This window comes from Palaemon carinicauda, chromosome 3, assembly GCF_036898095.1.
Source record: "Palaemon carinicauda isolate YSFRI2023 chromosome 3, ASM3689809v2, whole genome shotgun sequence".
Taxonomy (NCBI): domain Eukaryota; kingdom Metazoa; phylum Arthropoda; class Malacostraca; order Decapoda; family Palaemonidae; genus Palaemon; species Palaemon carinicauda.
The window spans coordinates 115,969,098-115,984,713 of record NC_090727.1 but is presented as its reverse complement, the minus strand read 5'-3'; the positions used below and the strand labels follow the sequence as shown (position 1 = coordinate 115,984,713).

The 15,616-nt window shown below is 35.1% G+C and overlaps 1 protein-coding gene across 1 annotated transcript in view; it reads right to left on the bottom strand.

Moving 5' to 3' along the window:
• Positions 1-15,123, bottom strand: part of LOC137638418 (uncharacterized) — a 23,113-nt gene extending 7,990 nt beyond the window's left edge. The window contains exons 1-3 of the mRNA XM_068370470.1: positions 14,698-15,123; positions 10,824-11,176; positions 1,581-1,737 (exon numbers count right to left, since the gene is read on the bottom strand). Coding sequence (XP_068226571.1) covers positions 1,581-1,737; positions 10,824-11,176; positions 14,698-14,757 — 570 coding nt within the window. The 5' untranslated portion in view covers positions 14,758-15,123. The remainder of the gene's footprint in view (positions 1-1,580; positions 1,738-10,823; positions 11,177-14,697) is intronic.
• Positions 15,124-15,616: the final 493 nt, after the last annotated feature.

Sequence of the window (15,616 nt, the reverse complement as noted above, 5' to 3'; positions counted from 1 at the left end):
ATATATATATATATATATATATATATATATATGTGTGTGTGTGTGTGTGTGTATATGTATATATATATATATATATATATATATATATATATATATATATATATATATATATATATATATATTATATGTATATGTAATTTAACGCATTCAAATTAAAGATTTGTTGTCTGAATGAACATAATTGGATTTACATAGAAAATACATTGATAACTTGGTTGAAAATAAAGTCAAAACCTACTAACTTCAGGACAGAGAGAGAGAGACACAGAGAGAAAGAGAGAGAGAGAGAGAGAGAGAGAGAGAGAGAGAGAGAGAGAGAGAGAGAGAGAGAGAGAGAGAGAATGGTATTATAGATCTATCTAAATAGACAGATGCTCACACACAAACACATTGCCAGGTGTCTATATACTCAATTTTAGGTCTTATTTTCATTCTCAGTCCTAACCCTTAAGAATCATGCGTTTTTCACCAGTCTATCTTTTTACAATCTTTCCAAATGACCGAGACATACTCATCTATTCTCTCATCCTCAATGTCCTTTTTAGTAATTCTACATATCATTATCTGCAATCTCTTCACTTTTAATAATCATATGCTCATGGAACAGTTCTTCTCAAGAGCGGCCTCCTTATTGTTTTTATGTGCATTCAACATTCATTCTTCTCATCCTTCATGTTCCACTGACACTTTATGGCTCTTTTTAATGTCCTTACTCAAGTGAGTGTATCTCCGATACAGCTATATTCTCAACATATCCTAATCATTTTACGTTTTCTCCTAAGTTACTCTGCCAGTCAACAACTTTAATTCTTCAAGTTTCCATATCAACATTCTTTGCTCCATCTGATGCTTTCATTTTACTAACACACGAGAGGTTGAAGTTGATACGATTATCTGCTTCTCTCAGCATTTGCGTTTGAGAAGGATCTAACGGGTAATGTGTGTATGTATGCATGTATATGTATACTGCATATATACAACGACAACAAATGCAGCCATTTCTAGTCCATTACAGGGCAAGGACTCAGACATGTCAATCCATGTCTGGAGTTTGGCCAGTGCTCATTACCATGCTGTCCAGTGTAGTTTGGTGATGGTGGGAGAATTTCGACAGATCGTTTGGGGCCAATCAACCTAGTAAGGGTTTGTTGATCGTGGCGATACGCAAACTGTTTCAACACGTTATGATATCCTCACTCAGAAAGGGATACTAAATATATATATATATATATATATATATATATATATATATATATATATATATGTGTGTGTGTGTGTGTGTGTGTGTGTGTGTGTGTATGTGTGTAGGTCTATTAGCAGTCAGCGTTTTAATACAGTTTGTGGAGAGATGAATGTTGATCAAGATTAGATTCATGATAACACATTTGGAAGCGCAGTGTCTTGTACCGTAATATCTCGCTATATGTGTTTGCATTTTAGAGAGAGAGAGAGAGAGAGAGAGAGAGAGAGAGAGAGAGAGAGAGAGAGAGAGAGAGAGAGAGAGAGAGAGAAAGCATGAAAAGGTGTAAGAGGAAAGCTGAGAAAACTCCCAACTTGCCTTTGTTCCTTAATAGAATTACCTTCAATGTGACGTATCCACCCGAGATGCCTCCCAGGCAGACTCCGATGAATATGAGCTGGATCGGACAACTCTCGAAATAGGCCACCAGGACGCACGACATTGCCCACGCCACGCCCCCGCCAACAGGAGCTGTCATTAGCACTTTCCTTGACATCCTGCAACAGAATACAAACATATATATATATATATATATATATATATATATATATATATATATATATATATATATATATATATATATATATATATATCATGGAGAATACCTTAGTTCTATTTAGTAAATCATGGGAGGAATTGCAAGTGATGATAGGAAATTTGAATCTAAAAAAGCTATAGAAATATAGTACTGGAAATTGATATGAGATTCTATTCAATGAAAATGCAGAGGCAACAGATAAGGGTTATGGACGAATCTCTAAAGATTGTTAATGAAGTTGGGAGTTAGGAGTTAGTGGGTCGTTTCTTAGCACCATAAATGGATATTTAATTAATAATGGCAAAGAGTTATTGTCGATGGGCACCATGGTGAGAGTAGTAATGTGATATCTGGTGTTCCTAAGGGTAGTGTTCTTGGCTCATTACTTTTCTTACTATATACACATGACATGTCGTTTGGCCCAGAAAACAAGATGGTTGCTTATGCAGATGATGCTACTCTCTTTGCATCCATTACATCTCCTGAATATAGATCTAGGGTTGCTGAATCCCTTAATAGAGATCTAGCTAAAAATTAGTGTATGGTGCAAATCAAGGGCATGAAGCTGAATCCTAACAAAACTCAAACTATGATTGTAAGTAGGTCAAGGACAGTGGTTCCTCAACATCCAGATCTCAGCATTGATAATGTTTCTCTAACTCTGCATGACTTAAAATTTTAGGTGAGATTCTCGACAGCAAATCTACTTTTGAGAAACCCATTAGATCTGTGTCTTTCTCAATTGCCATAAAAATGGTTCATAGAGAAAGTCTTTTAAAATTTTCTGTGATCAATTTATTCAGGAGTGTTTTCATTCTTTCATTCTTTCTTGTTTCGAGTATTGTTCTCCTGTCTGGTCTTCATTTGCTGATTCTCATATAAATTGGTTGAACAGGAACTTACTGTCTATTTAATTTCTTATTTCTGATCTGAAAATTAATCTCTGGCACCGCCGTTCAATTAGTTCGTTATGCATGTTGCATGAGATTTTTCATAATTCTGATCACCCTTTACATTTGGATCTTCCTGGACAGTCCCATCCTGTTCGTAATACTAGACATGCAGCTAATTCTAATAGTCAGGGTTTCTCCATCATGAGGCTCATTACTACACAATATTCTAGATGGGTTTTTTTCCAGGTGTGACCAAGTTGTGGAATGGTCTTCCTAATCGGGTAGTTGAATCAGTAGAGTTTCAAAAGTTCAAACTTGCATCACATGTTTTTATGTTGACTAATACCCTTTCATAGTTTGTATTTAAAATATCTGTTTTGATGTTGTTACTGTTTTTCAAATATTTTATTTTAATTGTTCATTATTTCTCATATCGTTTATCTATTTCCTTATTTCTCTTCCTCACTATTTTTCCCTGTTAGACCCCTCGGACTCATAGTATCTTGCTTTTCCAACTAGGGTTGTAGCTTAGCTAGTAATAATAATAATAATAATAATAATAATAATAATAATAATAATAATAATCTGTACTTAGGACAGACAATAAGTGTTTTCCCAGGACATGAGATTGATACTAAAAGAAGGATAAGCATAGGAGGGAGACACTTAAGTACACTAATAGAGATTATGAATAGTAAAATGCCACTTTCTCTAAAAAGAAAAGTATTTAATCAGATGATCCTACCAGTATTAACTTATGCATCAGAAGCTTGGAGCCTTACTAAAAATACTTAGAACATAAGTTAGTTACAACTCAAAGAGCTATGGAACGAATAAGGATGGGAATAACACTAAGAGGCAGAAAAAGAGCAACATGGGTACGAGACCCAACTTGAGTAGAGAATATTCTTACAACATGTAAGAAAAAGGAATGGACATGGGCAGGATATATAATGAGAATTTCAGATAATAGAGGGACATTAAGAATAACAAAATGGATCCCTAGAGATTGTAAATGAAGTAGGAGATGGAAGAGAAGACGATGGATTGAAGATCTAAGAAAATTTGCCTGTATAGACTAGCATAGAAAGACCATAAACAGACACGAGTAGAAGCACATGTTGGAGGCCTTTGCCCTGCAGTGAATTAGCTAATGGTGATGTTTATGATATAGACTTCATACTTAGAAAATTATGACAACAGTCATTGCCACTCTCTTCCACTTACGTTTTATAACTGGTAATTCAGGAAGTTCTCCCAGCTAAGAAAGCTTCCATATCATCAGCCGTTTCCTCTACCTCATAATAACCTCATCAGCAGCACGATAACTCCTCCTACTCATTTCGAGTCTGTCTGACGTCACTTATACTATTATTCTTACCATATTGCCTTTAATATTTCTTTCCTTTTAGTGTCTTTCACGCCACAAATGGTTGTCGAAGAGTTCCTCTCAATAGTCTCCATACTTTCCCATTAATTGCCTACAAAATACACGTGTCACTCCCATATAGGGGTTGTAATCTTAAAAAATTCGTTTACAAGCTCCAACATTTGCTTTCATTGATATTTTAGTTTTCTAAACACACCATAATATATTTGCAATACTTGGTACATCACCCATTCTGATTTGTATCTGTTCTTTCGTTTTTCCAATATCCATTAATCCTTATCAGCCCCTTCCAATACTTCACCATCCATACTAACCTTCTTTGGATCGCCTTCTTATATTCCATTAACAGTATTCATTCATATGATTATTATAGCAATACGTACGGTTACTCTTTTTAGAAACTCTCCAACTCCTCCATAAGTGTTTGCCTTTTCCTTTCTTTGTCACATATCAATACTACGTTGTTTGCAAGCTTCTTCATTCTCACAAAGTAAGGGCATTTTTTCTTATTTTATATACGTAAACCTAAATCTGCAATTATTTTTCTTAATTTGCGTATTATTTATGCCTACACTCTGTTACTGATATGCTCAAATCCATAATGATAATCTATAGACGTGGCTACCTAGCAAATGCCTGTTTTCGTCACAAAAAAAAAAGAAAAAAAAATGTAAATATAAATAAATCTGCAATAAATCACCCTCAATTCTATGCATATTCAAAAGCTTCTCTGTTGGTCTGGAACATTTTCGACAAATATTTCATTAGAAACAGTTGTACTCATTTTCCAGCCGAATTACACTGCTCTTCCCCTATTATTCCTCCTATTATCTGTCGTATTTCATTTCAACCCTACCATATACCCTCCTGGTACACAAATCAATTCCATATCATATGATTCCTAATTCTATCTTCATCACCTTTCCCCGATTAAGAAAAACAATTAATCCTTTCATCTAGCCCTCTGAAATCTTTTTAAACTATGACCACCACATTGCAGCTTCTTACTCGAGATCCCACATACTTCTAATACCTTTCATCCTCTAGTTTCATAGTTTCTTAGTCGAGTTCCCACATTCTTCCAACGCCTTTTACCATCCAGTTTCTGAGCTTCTTACTCGAGTTCCCACCCGCCTCTAATGTTTTTATCCTATAGTTTATGAGGATCTTACTTGAGTTCCCAACTACTTCTAATACCTTTTATCCTACAGTTTCTGAGCTTCCTACTCGATTTCCCGCCTACTTCAAACTCCTTTTATCCTCTAGTTCTGAGCTTCTTAGTCAAGTTCCCATCTACTTATAATGCCTTTTACCCTCCACTTAATGAGCTTCTTAATCCAGTTCCCACCTACTTCTAACACCTTTTATCCTCCAGTTTCTGATATTTTTACTCGCGTTCTACAGCTACAGTATAGGAGGGGGATAAGATAGGTGGTGGAGGGAATGGGGGATGGGGGCGGGAATTAGGATTGGAAGGATTGGAGGGAAAAGTGTTAAAATGAAGTACAGTGGGAGGCTTGTGGGCTTCCGGGAGATGAGTTCTCTTGCCAGCCTACGAGGGACTTGTGTTTTCATGATTATTCCTTTCCTGGAGCTTTCTTATTCATTTGTTTGTCTACTTTTTATTTATTTTAATACTCTGGATCTGGTTCGTCCAGAGCAATGAAAGGAGCTATCCTTTTCCACAAGGACTACTCGTTTTGTGTGTCTGTTATTTCCTCACTCGTTGTTGCCCGTTCTGGGTAAGTGTTTTTGAATCTTTCCCATGCTTGTGTGGCCCTTCTGTGTTACCTGACGTTAACTGAATCAAGATTGTATGTGTTATGGAATATTTCGTTGTTTTCATTAATGTTATTATTGTTATTATTGTTGTTGTTATGGTTTAGGCCTATGTTTCCATTTTGGAATTTTTGTAGGGTTTTCATCTTTGATTGAGCCAATGTGCATGCTGGTGCTATTGGATATTCAAATAGAAGTCTTATTAGGCTTTTGTAGAGATTTATTCTTATGTTTATATCCAATAGTTTGAAACGTTTTAATGCTTCTTTTCTGTGTTTTGCCAGTTGATGTTTTTGTTTGATATGGCAGCTTATGCCAATTCTTTTGATAGAGAGACCAAGGATCTTAACTTCGTTGTTAAATGGAATATTTATGTTGTTTACTGTTACTGGTGCTGGTTTATTTTTTGATACTGATAAGAGTTGGAATTTGTTGTTGGTTTTATGTTCCATTTGTTTTCGTAATCATTTATTCTTTTGATCTCTCTGTTTTTATTTTCAAAAATCTTTTGGAATTTGTAGGATGCATTATTACTAGTGTTATGTCATTTGCATAGGCATAGTTTATGGCATATTCAGGGGTGGTTGGCCATATCTGCATATCCTCTAATTTTCAACGATTTTACTTAGGTTCCCACGTACTTCTAACACCTTTTATCCTACAGTTTCTGAGCTTCACAGTCGAGGTCCGCCTAATTCTATAGTAAAACCAATCTGTCGTGGCCGCTGAGACGATTTCTGATCCACTGTATAGCATACTCATGTCAAAATAATTCAGTCAAATTAAGGAAAAAAGAACGCAGTACTTAGACACGATCCATCCAAACTGAGTGAAACTGATAAAGCGTGGACGCTTTATGACAGATGTCCTTCCTTTTTTTTACTAATCTCACAGCATTAACCAGAGGTGGCTACGATTAACTAGAAGTTAAATCTAGTCTCTCTCTCTCTCTCTCTCTCTCTCTCTCTCTCTCTCTCTCTCTCTCTCTCTCTCTCTCTCTCCTGTTATTCTTGTCGAACATATATATTTCATAAGGTAAGGTCTCATTTATATAATGATAATTGGAACCAACAACATTTTTTATAGGAATTATAATCGCAGGTTATTTGCCAGTTTTATCCTATTGTCGTAATAAGACTCTGGCAGATGGTGAGTTTTAAATCTTGAAGGTCACAAGAGTAAATTATCAAGCAAAGATTAGTGAGCCATATTTAATCCCTAGAATGGTTGATCTTGGAATATAAAATAGAGTGCTTAGGACTGCATAAGCTATCAAATTTGACCGATTAGAAACTTAAGTATACAGTGTGTACCAATATTTTACAATGGAGATGAACAACGGCCCTTTTACTGATGTAACTAAAGCATATATTCACACGTTTGAAGCCACTAATGTTACTGAAATAATAGTTCGTCGAATGATCACACAAGAACAATGTGAAAAACCTAAATTCCAAGAAAGAACAAAGTATCATCCTGCTCTCGACGACTTCAACAAATATGTTAAAGAAGAACAATGTTAAACTTATATGCACGAAAGATAATCCTCACCTTTGAAAAAATACTAGTGGAAAGTGGAGAAAACATTGCATTCAATGGATGGAAAGAATCTCCAAGGAAAATCTACATAATATATATATATATATATATATATATATATATATATATATATATATATATATTATACAGAGAGAGAGAGAGAGAGAGAGAGAGAGAGAGAGAGAGAGAGAGAGAGAGAGAGATTAAATATACTTTTCCTTTAAGAAATCATAATCTTCTAAGCTGAAAGACCATTGATTGACGGATGTGACCAGGAGACCACAAACACGAAAATATCGGTAGTGAAAAATAAGTATCTGACAAGGGCAGAGCAATTAAAAAGGTTTAAAAAGTCTTTTCTTGAAATAACTCTTTCAAACTTATTATAAGCATGGTTTATGCTTAGATGTCAGTTTTCGATATATATATATATATATATATATATATATATATATATATATATATATATATATATATATATATATATATATATATATATATATATATATATATATAAGATGTTGATGTTATTTAAGGTGATATTGAGCCAGCAAGTACAGTTGTAAAGAAAGGGTGAGGAAAAATAGGATGCTTATCTCTGTATTACTGTTAATCTCTTAATCTTCCTTTCTTGTTGTTTTCAAAGGTTTTCGACTTGTCTCTAAAGAGAACTTCCTTCAAGGAAAAATGAACTTAGTGTTTCCGCTCGGACACGATAAATTCTGGCAAAGAGCTCTTTTCAGCGGCCACCACCGAATGGTTTGACTCTAGCACCTTTCATCCTCTAGTTTCTGACATTACTTCAGTTCTCCCCTACTTCTAATAAATTTTATCCTCCACTTTCTCAGCTTCTTACCGAGTTCCCACTTACTTCTAACGCCTTTTATTATCCAGTTTCCAACCTTTTTACTCAAGTTCCTGCTTACTTCTAATGCAAACCTTCTATCCTCCAGTTTCTGAGTTTCTTACGTAAGTTTCTGCTTACTTCTAATGCAAACCTTCTATCCTCCAGTTTCTGAGTTTCTTACGTAAATTTCTGCTTACTTCTAATGCAAACCTTCTATCCTCCAGTTTCTGAGTTTCTTACGTAAATTTCTGCTTACTTCTAATGCAAACCTTCTATCCTCCAGTTTCTGAGTTTCTTACGTAAATTTCTGCTTACTTCTAATGCAAACCTTCTATCCTCCAGTTTCTGAGTTTCTTACGTAAATTTCTGCTTACTTCTAATGCAAACCTTCTATCCTCCAGTTTCTGAGTTTCTTACGTAAATTTCTGCTTACTTCTAATGCAAACCTTCTATCCTCCAGTTTCTGAGTTTCTTACGTAAGTTTCTGCTTACTTCTAATGCAAACCTTCTATCCTCCAGTTTCTGAGTTTCTTACGTAAGTTTCTGCTTACTTCTAATGCAAACCTTCTATCCTCCAGTTTCTGAGTTTCTTACGTAAATTTCTGCTTACTTCTAATGCAAACCTTCTATCCTCCAGTTTCTGAGTTTCTTACGTAAATTTCTGCTTACTTCTAACATACATTTTCTATCCTCCAGTTTCTGGGATTTTCACTCAAGTTCCTGCTTTTTCTAATGCACACCTTCTATCTTCTAGTTTCTGCGCTTTTTACTCAAGTTCCTGTTTTCTTCTAACGTACACCTTCTATCCTGTAGGTAGTAGGTTGGCCAGGACACCAGCCACCCGTCGAGATACTACCGCTAGAGGGTTATTGGGTCCTTTGACTGGCCAGATAGTAACACATTGGAGCCCTCTCTCTGGTTACTGCTCAATTTTATTTGCCTACACATACACCGAATAGTCTGGCGTATTCTTTACACATTCGCGTCTTTCCTCATACACCTGAAAACACTGAGATTACAACAATTCCTCCTCGCTGAAGGGGTTAATTACTGTGCTGTAATGGTCTTCCACTGTCTTGTGTTAGAGTTCTCTTGCTTGAGGGTATACTCGAGCACACTATTCCATCTTATTTTATTTCTTCCTCTTGCTTTTTTTTTTAAATGGTGTGTTGGGCAGGCTTAATAGAATGGCCATGGATGCCTGGTGGTTTATCAAGAGGTTGACTTTTCCTTATCTTTTCAAAACCATTCATACTCTGTCCTCCCTTCAGTTAAAGTGGCTATTCTGGATGGTATTTTGCCTTGCATGGTGTACCGGCTCCGCCATGTTGACCAGTTTTCCGACTTTTTTTTCTGTAGTCTATGAGTTTGATCAATCACTTTATTTATTTTTCCTTAAAACAGATTGTTTTTGTTATTCTTGTTAATTTAGTTGTTAAGTATGATGTCTCTTTTTTTTATTACCATTAATTCTTATGCTGTCTGGAGACATCGAGCGAAATCCGTGACCAGTACTGCCTAGATTTCGTCTACTGTATTGCAATATTCATGATCTTCATGTAAATATTCATGACCTTACAGTTGCATCCAGACAGTATGATATTCTTTTGAGCTTAGACACTTTGGTTTCTAATATGAGGCACTCATCTGAGCTCCTTATTTCTGATTTTAAGAAGTCAATAATTTTGAAACGGGATGCCATTCATAGGGTTAAGGGAATGGCGGTGTATATGAGGACTGAGTATCCTGCTTCTCATAAGTCCTGCTATGAATGTGGATGTCATGAGATTCAGGTAATAAAAGTTTGTGGCAGGCATAACGACTTCTATTTGTGTTCGATCTACTGGATTCCAGACATGGATGATTCTATCTTCGATTGTCCTCTCACCATTATGGCTAAGATACAAGAAGATGATAGAAAGGCATTTTTTGTCTTAGTTGATGATTTCAATGCTCACCATGGGGAGTGGCTAAATTCTGTTTCTCCTATCGATCGATATGTCTTAAGAGCTTTGGACTTTGCCTCTGAATCAGGTTGTGAGCAAATAATAAGTGAAGCTACTCACAGGTCTAGTAACTGCTTGGACATCGTATACACCAACTCCCCTGGCGTTATAACAACTAAGGTTGGTTCTCCAGTTGGGACATGTGATCATCCCTTGACATCATTAGAATTGAAGACTGAACTGCCTGTCCCTGATGTATCATACTCGTGTAAGATTTGTGTGAAATCTCAAGCCGGCTGGAATGGGATTTTGAGTGATCTTTTGGGCTTGAATTGGTGACAGTTGTAAAGTGGTGTTGATCCGGTTGTCCCTTTGAATGAGAATCTACAGTAGTCAACATAATTTATAGGCGTATCCCTTCTCGTGTACTAAGATATCGAGTGAATGACAAACCCTGGTTTAATGATGATTTTAAAAGTGCTTATTTGAAGAAGCAGGAGGCCTATCATCGTTGGAAGGGTAACATATCAGATTTGGCTTGGAATAACTATACTCAGCTAAGAGCTTTTGCTCAGAGAGTTTTTTTTATTTTTTTCATCAAAACATGAGCAAGTGATAAAAGCTTTCAAACTCTCTATCTCTATTTCTTACCTGTCCATCCAGTATCCCAAAAACTGAGACGAAATAATTGAAGATATTGCATTGATAGCGGTGGCTGTCATATATAACTGAACTGCCTCTGACCTAACGTCGTCTTTTGAAACTGTGTCAGAAAGCCTCCCATTATAGTTGTAGATTCCTGCATCTCTCGTCTTCGTCTCGTAACCTTCAACGTCCTTCATCGTTTCAACAGACTCATAATCATTGATGCTCAAAGTAGAAAAACCCGCTGCACTGGATGAAAAGCTGTAGTTGAGTGGTGGTGGCACTGCACTAGAGCAGTCGAGGTTGCCCATCCTTTGTAGACAGAGACGGTCTAAAATGAATTTCTGCCCGAGATTTATCTAGAAAGATACAAATCATTCGCGTGAGTAGAACACAACTACACGTTTCCATGCTCATGGAGATTAAGTAAATAAGAATATAACCAGATATGTTTTGTTCAATGTGTCAACTTGACATTCATTCAGGCCCTATGTTGTTACGATCAGCTATAACAAAACGTAGATTATGTAAAATCTACTTCGAAGTTGTATTCCTTTATCAATCAATTCAGCATAGAATATAGCGAAACAGTAACAGCAAAAAAAATAATAGCCAGCAAACATAATAACTATAGTAACTATATTCAAGATTAATGATAATATTTACAACGTTTTACAAGATTCGTGAAATACTCACAGTTCACCTATTAATAATAATTTACACTAATTTATTAAAGAACCTATGATTTTCAAATGTGAAAGATGATAATAAGTAACACAGCTTCAGATGATACAATCAAGTTTTCCTTTTTACTTCTAAAATCAGCAGCGTTGTAAAAGAAGTTGAAATGGAGTGTCTACACTAGCAATCTTAACTCAGAAATGGTCGGATCACGTATGACTTTGAAGCCTTTGCGGATTTCTTTATATATACGGTACGTTATCCGTTTCCTAAAATGTTCGGGAAAACTCCTGGTGATTCTTTTTATTTCTTTTTTTTTCTTTTCTTTATACGCTGTAAGCACATCTGGCGGCTTCGAAAAGTTAAAAAAAATGACCAGGCGCTCTTGTTCTAGAATACAACGACGTATTTGATTCGCAAATCATTACAATGTTTTTCTCTTAACACTAATATTTAAGGTTTCAAAATAAACCTTTTTTTCCACAGGTCCTATAATATAGACATAGACGAATTTAACATCAAGCTATGCTGCAGTTATTTTGTTAGCCAAATACCTCACATAGTTTTTGAGCTGTTCCAGTACTTTGCTATTTTATCCACGACTCTACTATTACTAATCTTTCCATAGGTTTTTGTCGAGAATAAGTGTGTGTATGTACGAGTATTTGTGCTTATGTACTCTTGTGAGCTTCTTGCATCAATTCATTCATATAAGAATAACTACGTTCATTATGCTTTTTACTTTTATTTTCAATTTATTATACACGAAAGAATGTTTATTTTATTGCATTTGTCAGTAAAAACAACCTCTGAATATATGCAGTTTTATGGAACTATGGTATTCATTCAAATGGACTTCTGATAGCTATAAGGTTTTGTGTCTACAAAAAGTTTCTATAGTAAAAATTATATTACGGCGTCATTGACGAAGAGTAAAAAGGAAATAAAATCTAACAAAAATATACTTCCATTATAACTGTTGTGATAAACAGACCCTGCCGTTTAACACGGACAATACTATATAAAGTAATAATGTGCTTGAATTTAGTTACTGCATCGTGCAACTTGTATTTTAACCTCTAACTCAACTCAATACCTTATTCTGAGATACAGTACCTGCTATCTAAGCTTCCCGAAAATCTGAAACAATACCATTCTGACCTATACATTGATCACAGTGGGGCCCGGGGGCAAAGTCTATTATGTCGCCCCCAAAGGAAGTAGGGGTCTTTTCATTTGAGTTTATTAATCTTCATCTTGAAAGAAAAATGTTCGTTTTTTTTCATTGTGTTAAAAACCAAACGTTCTAATGAGAATAGTTATAATCTGAAATGAAACCGAATTCTCAAACTGCAATAATTTATTTCATTAATGATAGATGTAATTCATTTATTCTTTGACCTCACATATAAATTATAAAACATTGATGAAATCAATAGAATGTAGCCTATAGTAAAGCATCACATTAAACAGCAACTTAAGGACCAAAGACAATTGGCAAATTAAATAAATGGGACTAAAAAGGAGATAAACATGAGTAAAACCAGGGTTCTAATAAAATCATGGAAATGTACAATTTGTCGCCAGTATAGAAGTTAGTATTAGTTTTTTTTTTTTTTTATTATTATTTTGTGGTAAAGTCTGAAACGTTATAATACCTAAAAACTAAAATGTTAAGAACAAAGATGATTTAGTTCAGTAAGTATAAACCTTATTTTTTTTTAATGTTTTAACATGTTTCAAATAAGCGAAAAAAAATATTGAAATACTGGATGCTTAGGATCAGCCATAGGTAAAGAGATAAAACGACTTAAAGCTAATAGATTGTAAGGACAATTAGACAAATATTAAAAATAGAACACTAAAACAAAGCCAACAAAATGATTGACAATGATCAAGTATTGATGCACGAAGCAAGGTATTTACAATTCTATCTTTGTATCTTTTACAGCCAAAAATTTGTCTGTCCCATCACCTGACTGACCAGTACTTTGAAGACAATTTAGGGTCAGATATAATAGTGGAAAGTACTCGCCTACTTTAGATATTAACCCTGTAATTACCTGTGACATTACTTCAAACACTATCTTTAAGGATAATAGGTTCTGACATATAAATGGTCAATATTTTATGAGTTTGCTATTTTAATTGAACATCGAAATGGAAAAACCAGTTAAGATCCAAAATATTGTGGGAAAATAATCTCTAGCAAAATTCTAATCTACAAGAGCCTGACAAAATCAGGAAAAAAAAACGATTATTAATACGATTAAAAATTATGAAATTCTCAAAAATTCTAGTTTATGCCTGACGATGGATAGAAAGAAAAGTTGCTTAGTTCTAACGAAATTCCATATGTTTTTTCCATAACTAACATCACTTTTTGCGTTCCTCAAACAGATAATCTCAGAAAGAATTGATGTCCAAGAGTTAAATAATATTTCTTTTTCTGAGACATTTCATATACTGAAGGCAAACTGGAGGGGAGGTTACTCTCTACAAACTAATCATAATTTTGCTACCTAGCTATAATTACACTGTTTTCTACAGTAATGGTGATTTACCATGTCGCCGACATTGTGAAGGTTTGCTTTGCCGTTTAAGTGAAAGCTCAAATCAGAAAATGTCTCCTTACGTTGACGCACACTAGGTCAAGAGTTGCCAACCATGAAGCAACACGATGGAGCATTATTCTTTCAGTAAATAGGTTTAATCAACTCTTCATAGTTCCAGTCTTTTGGGTAGATCTTGAAGCTAGGTTTATATTGCCATGTGGATCTCTCTCTCTCTCTCTCTCTCTCTCTCTCTCTCTCTCTCTCTCTCTCTCTCTCTCTTCAACTACTAGTTCTATAACTTGTAACGGCTTACGTCAACAGAAGCACAAATATCTTTAACAGAGGTTATCTAATAGCCTGTCCTCGCCCAAGAGTTGAACCTAGGGACTTTCCTGGGCGAGAAATGGCGCATGAGCGTGGGAACATTCTGTCAAAAATAGAATAACAAGAACTGAAAAATAGAATGACCAAAAAAGTCTTCCTAAACCCATCTATATTTAATATTCGAATAAGGGTAAAGCTTTCAAATCATACTTCTTGGACAAACGATCAAATACATTCCTTGTTGTAATTATAAGGGGACATAATCTAATTACAATAATCATAAAGTTTTTCAACCGTAAGCATAAAAGCAGAGATCTTACCATAATACTGTAGCAGCACATGAACAGAAATATCACGGGTTCTGCGCTGATGAGTACCATTTTCGTCCCTTCTGCAATAGTCCCTGTTGATAGAATTGTCGTTTTCTTTCACTGTTCGGGATGAAGCGCTCTCACTTTGGCCATTTTTATCTTCCCTGTAACTAATCACACGGCCCTTTTCAGATCTATTTCATTGCTAAAGAATCAAACACAGTGTGAAGAACACAAGCTAGTTATCAGTTATAGTTTTGAATGAATAAATTGATATATTGAGATTCACAGAGTTGAGAATTATTGCATTGCATATTCACTCTGTCACACCGATTTTTGCAGTCCACACTTCACCAATAGCCTTATTCAGATTAACATAATTGCACTGAAATAAAAAAGAAAATCACCGCGCCGTGAAAAACACCCCCATTAAATGACCGCAGAATTCACGCTGCAATGGTATCGTATACCATTGTTAAACCTGCCACTCAGTGGTGGTTGGCCTGTGGGGAGATAGGCAGAGATTTGGTGGTGTGATTATATTTAATTTCCCTGCTTTATCTCTGCTACTACATATTTTGTGGTAGCTGTTACTTTATTCCCTGTATCTCTCCAGGTATTTCTTTCATGCTACTATATATATATATATATATATATATATATATATATATATATATATATATATATATATATATATATATATACATATATACATATATCACAGCGCTGGCAAGCGCGACCGGGGAACAAGCAAAAATGCTGCCAGTGCTGTTATATACGATTACGTAAACCAGAAATACCGGGTTTTCAGAAAAGTGCTTTCCGGACATAGTATAAGCTTGAAACTCTAGGATTTAGTTCTATTCAATTTAACTAGACGATCCTAAAAGTTTCAAGTCCCTATCTTATAAGGTTCGTGAAATATGAC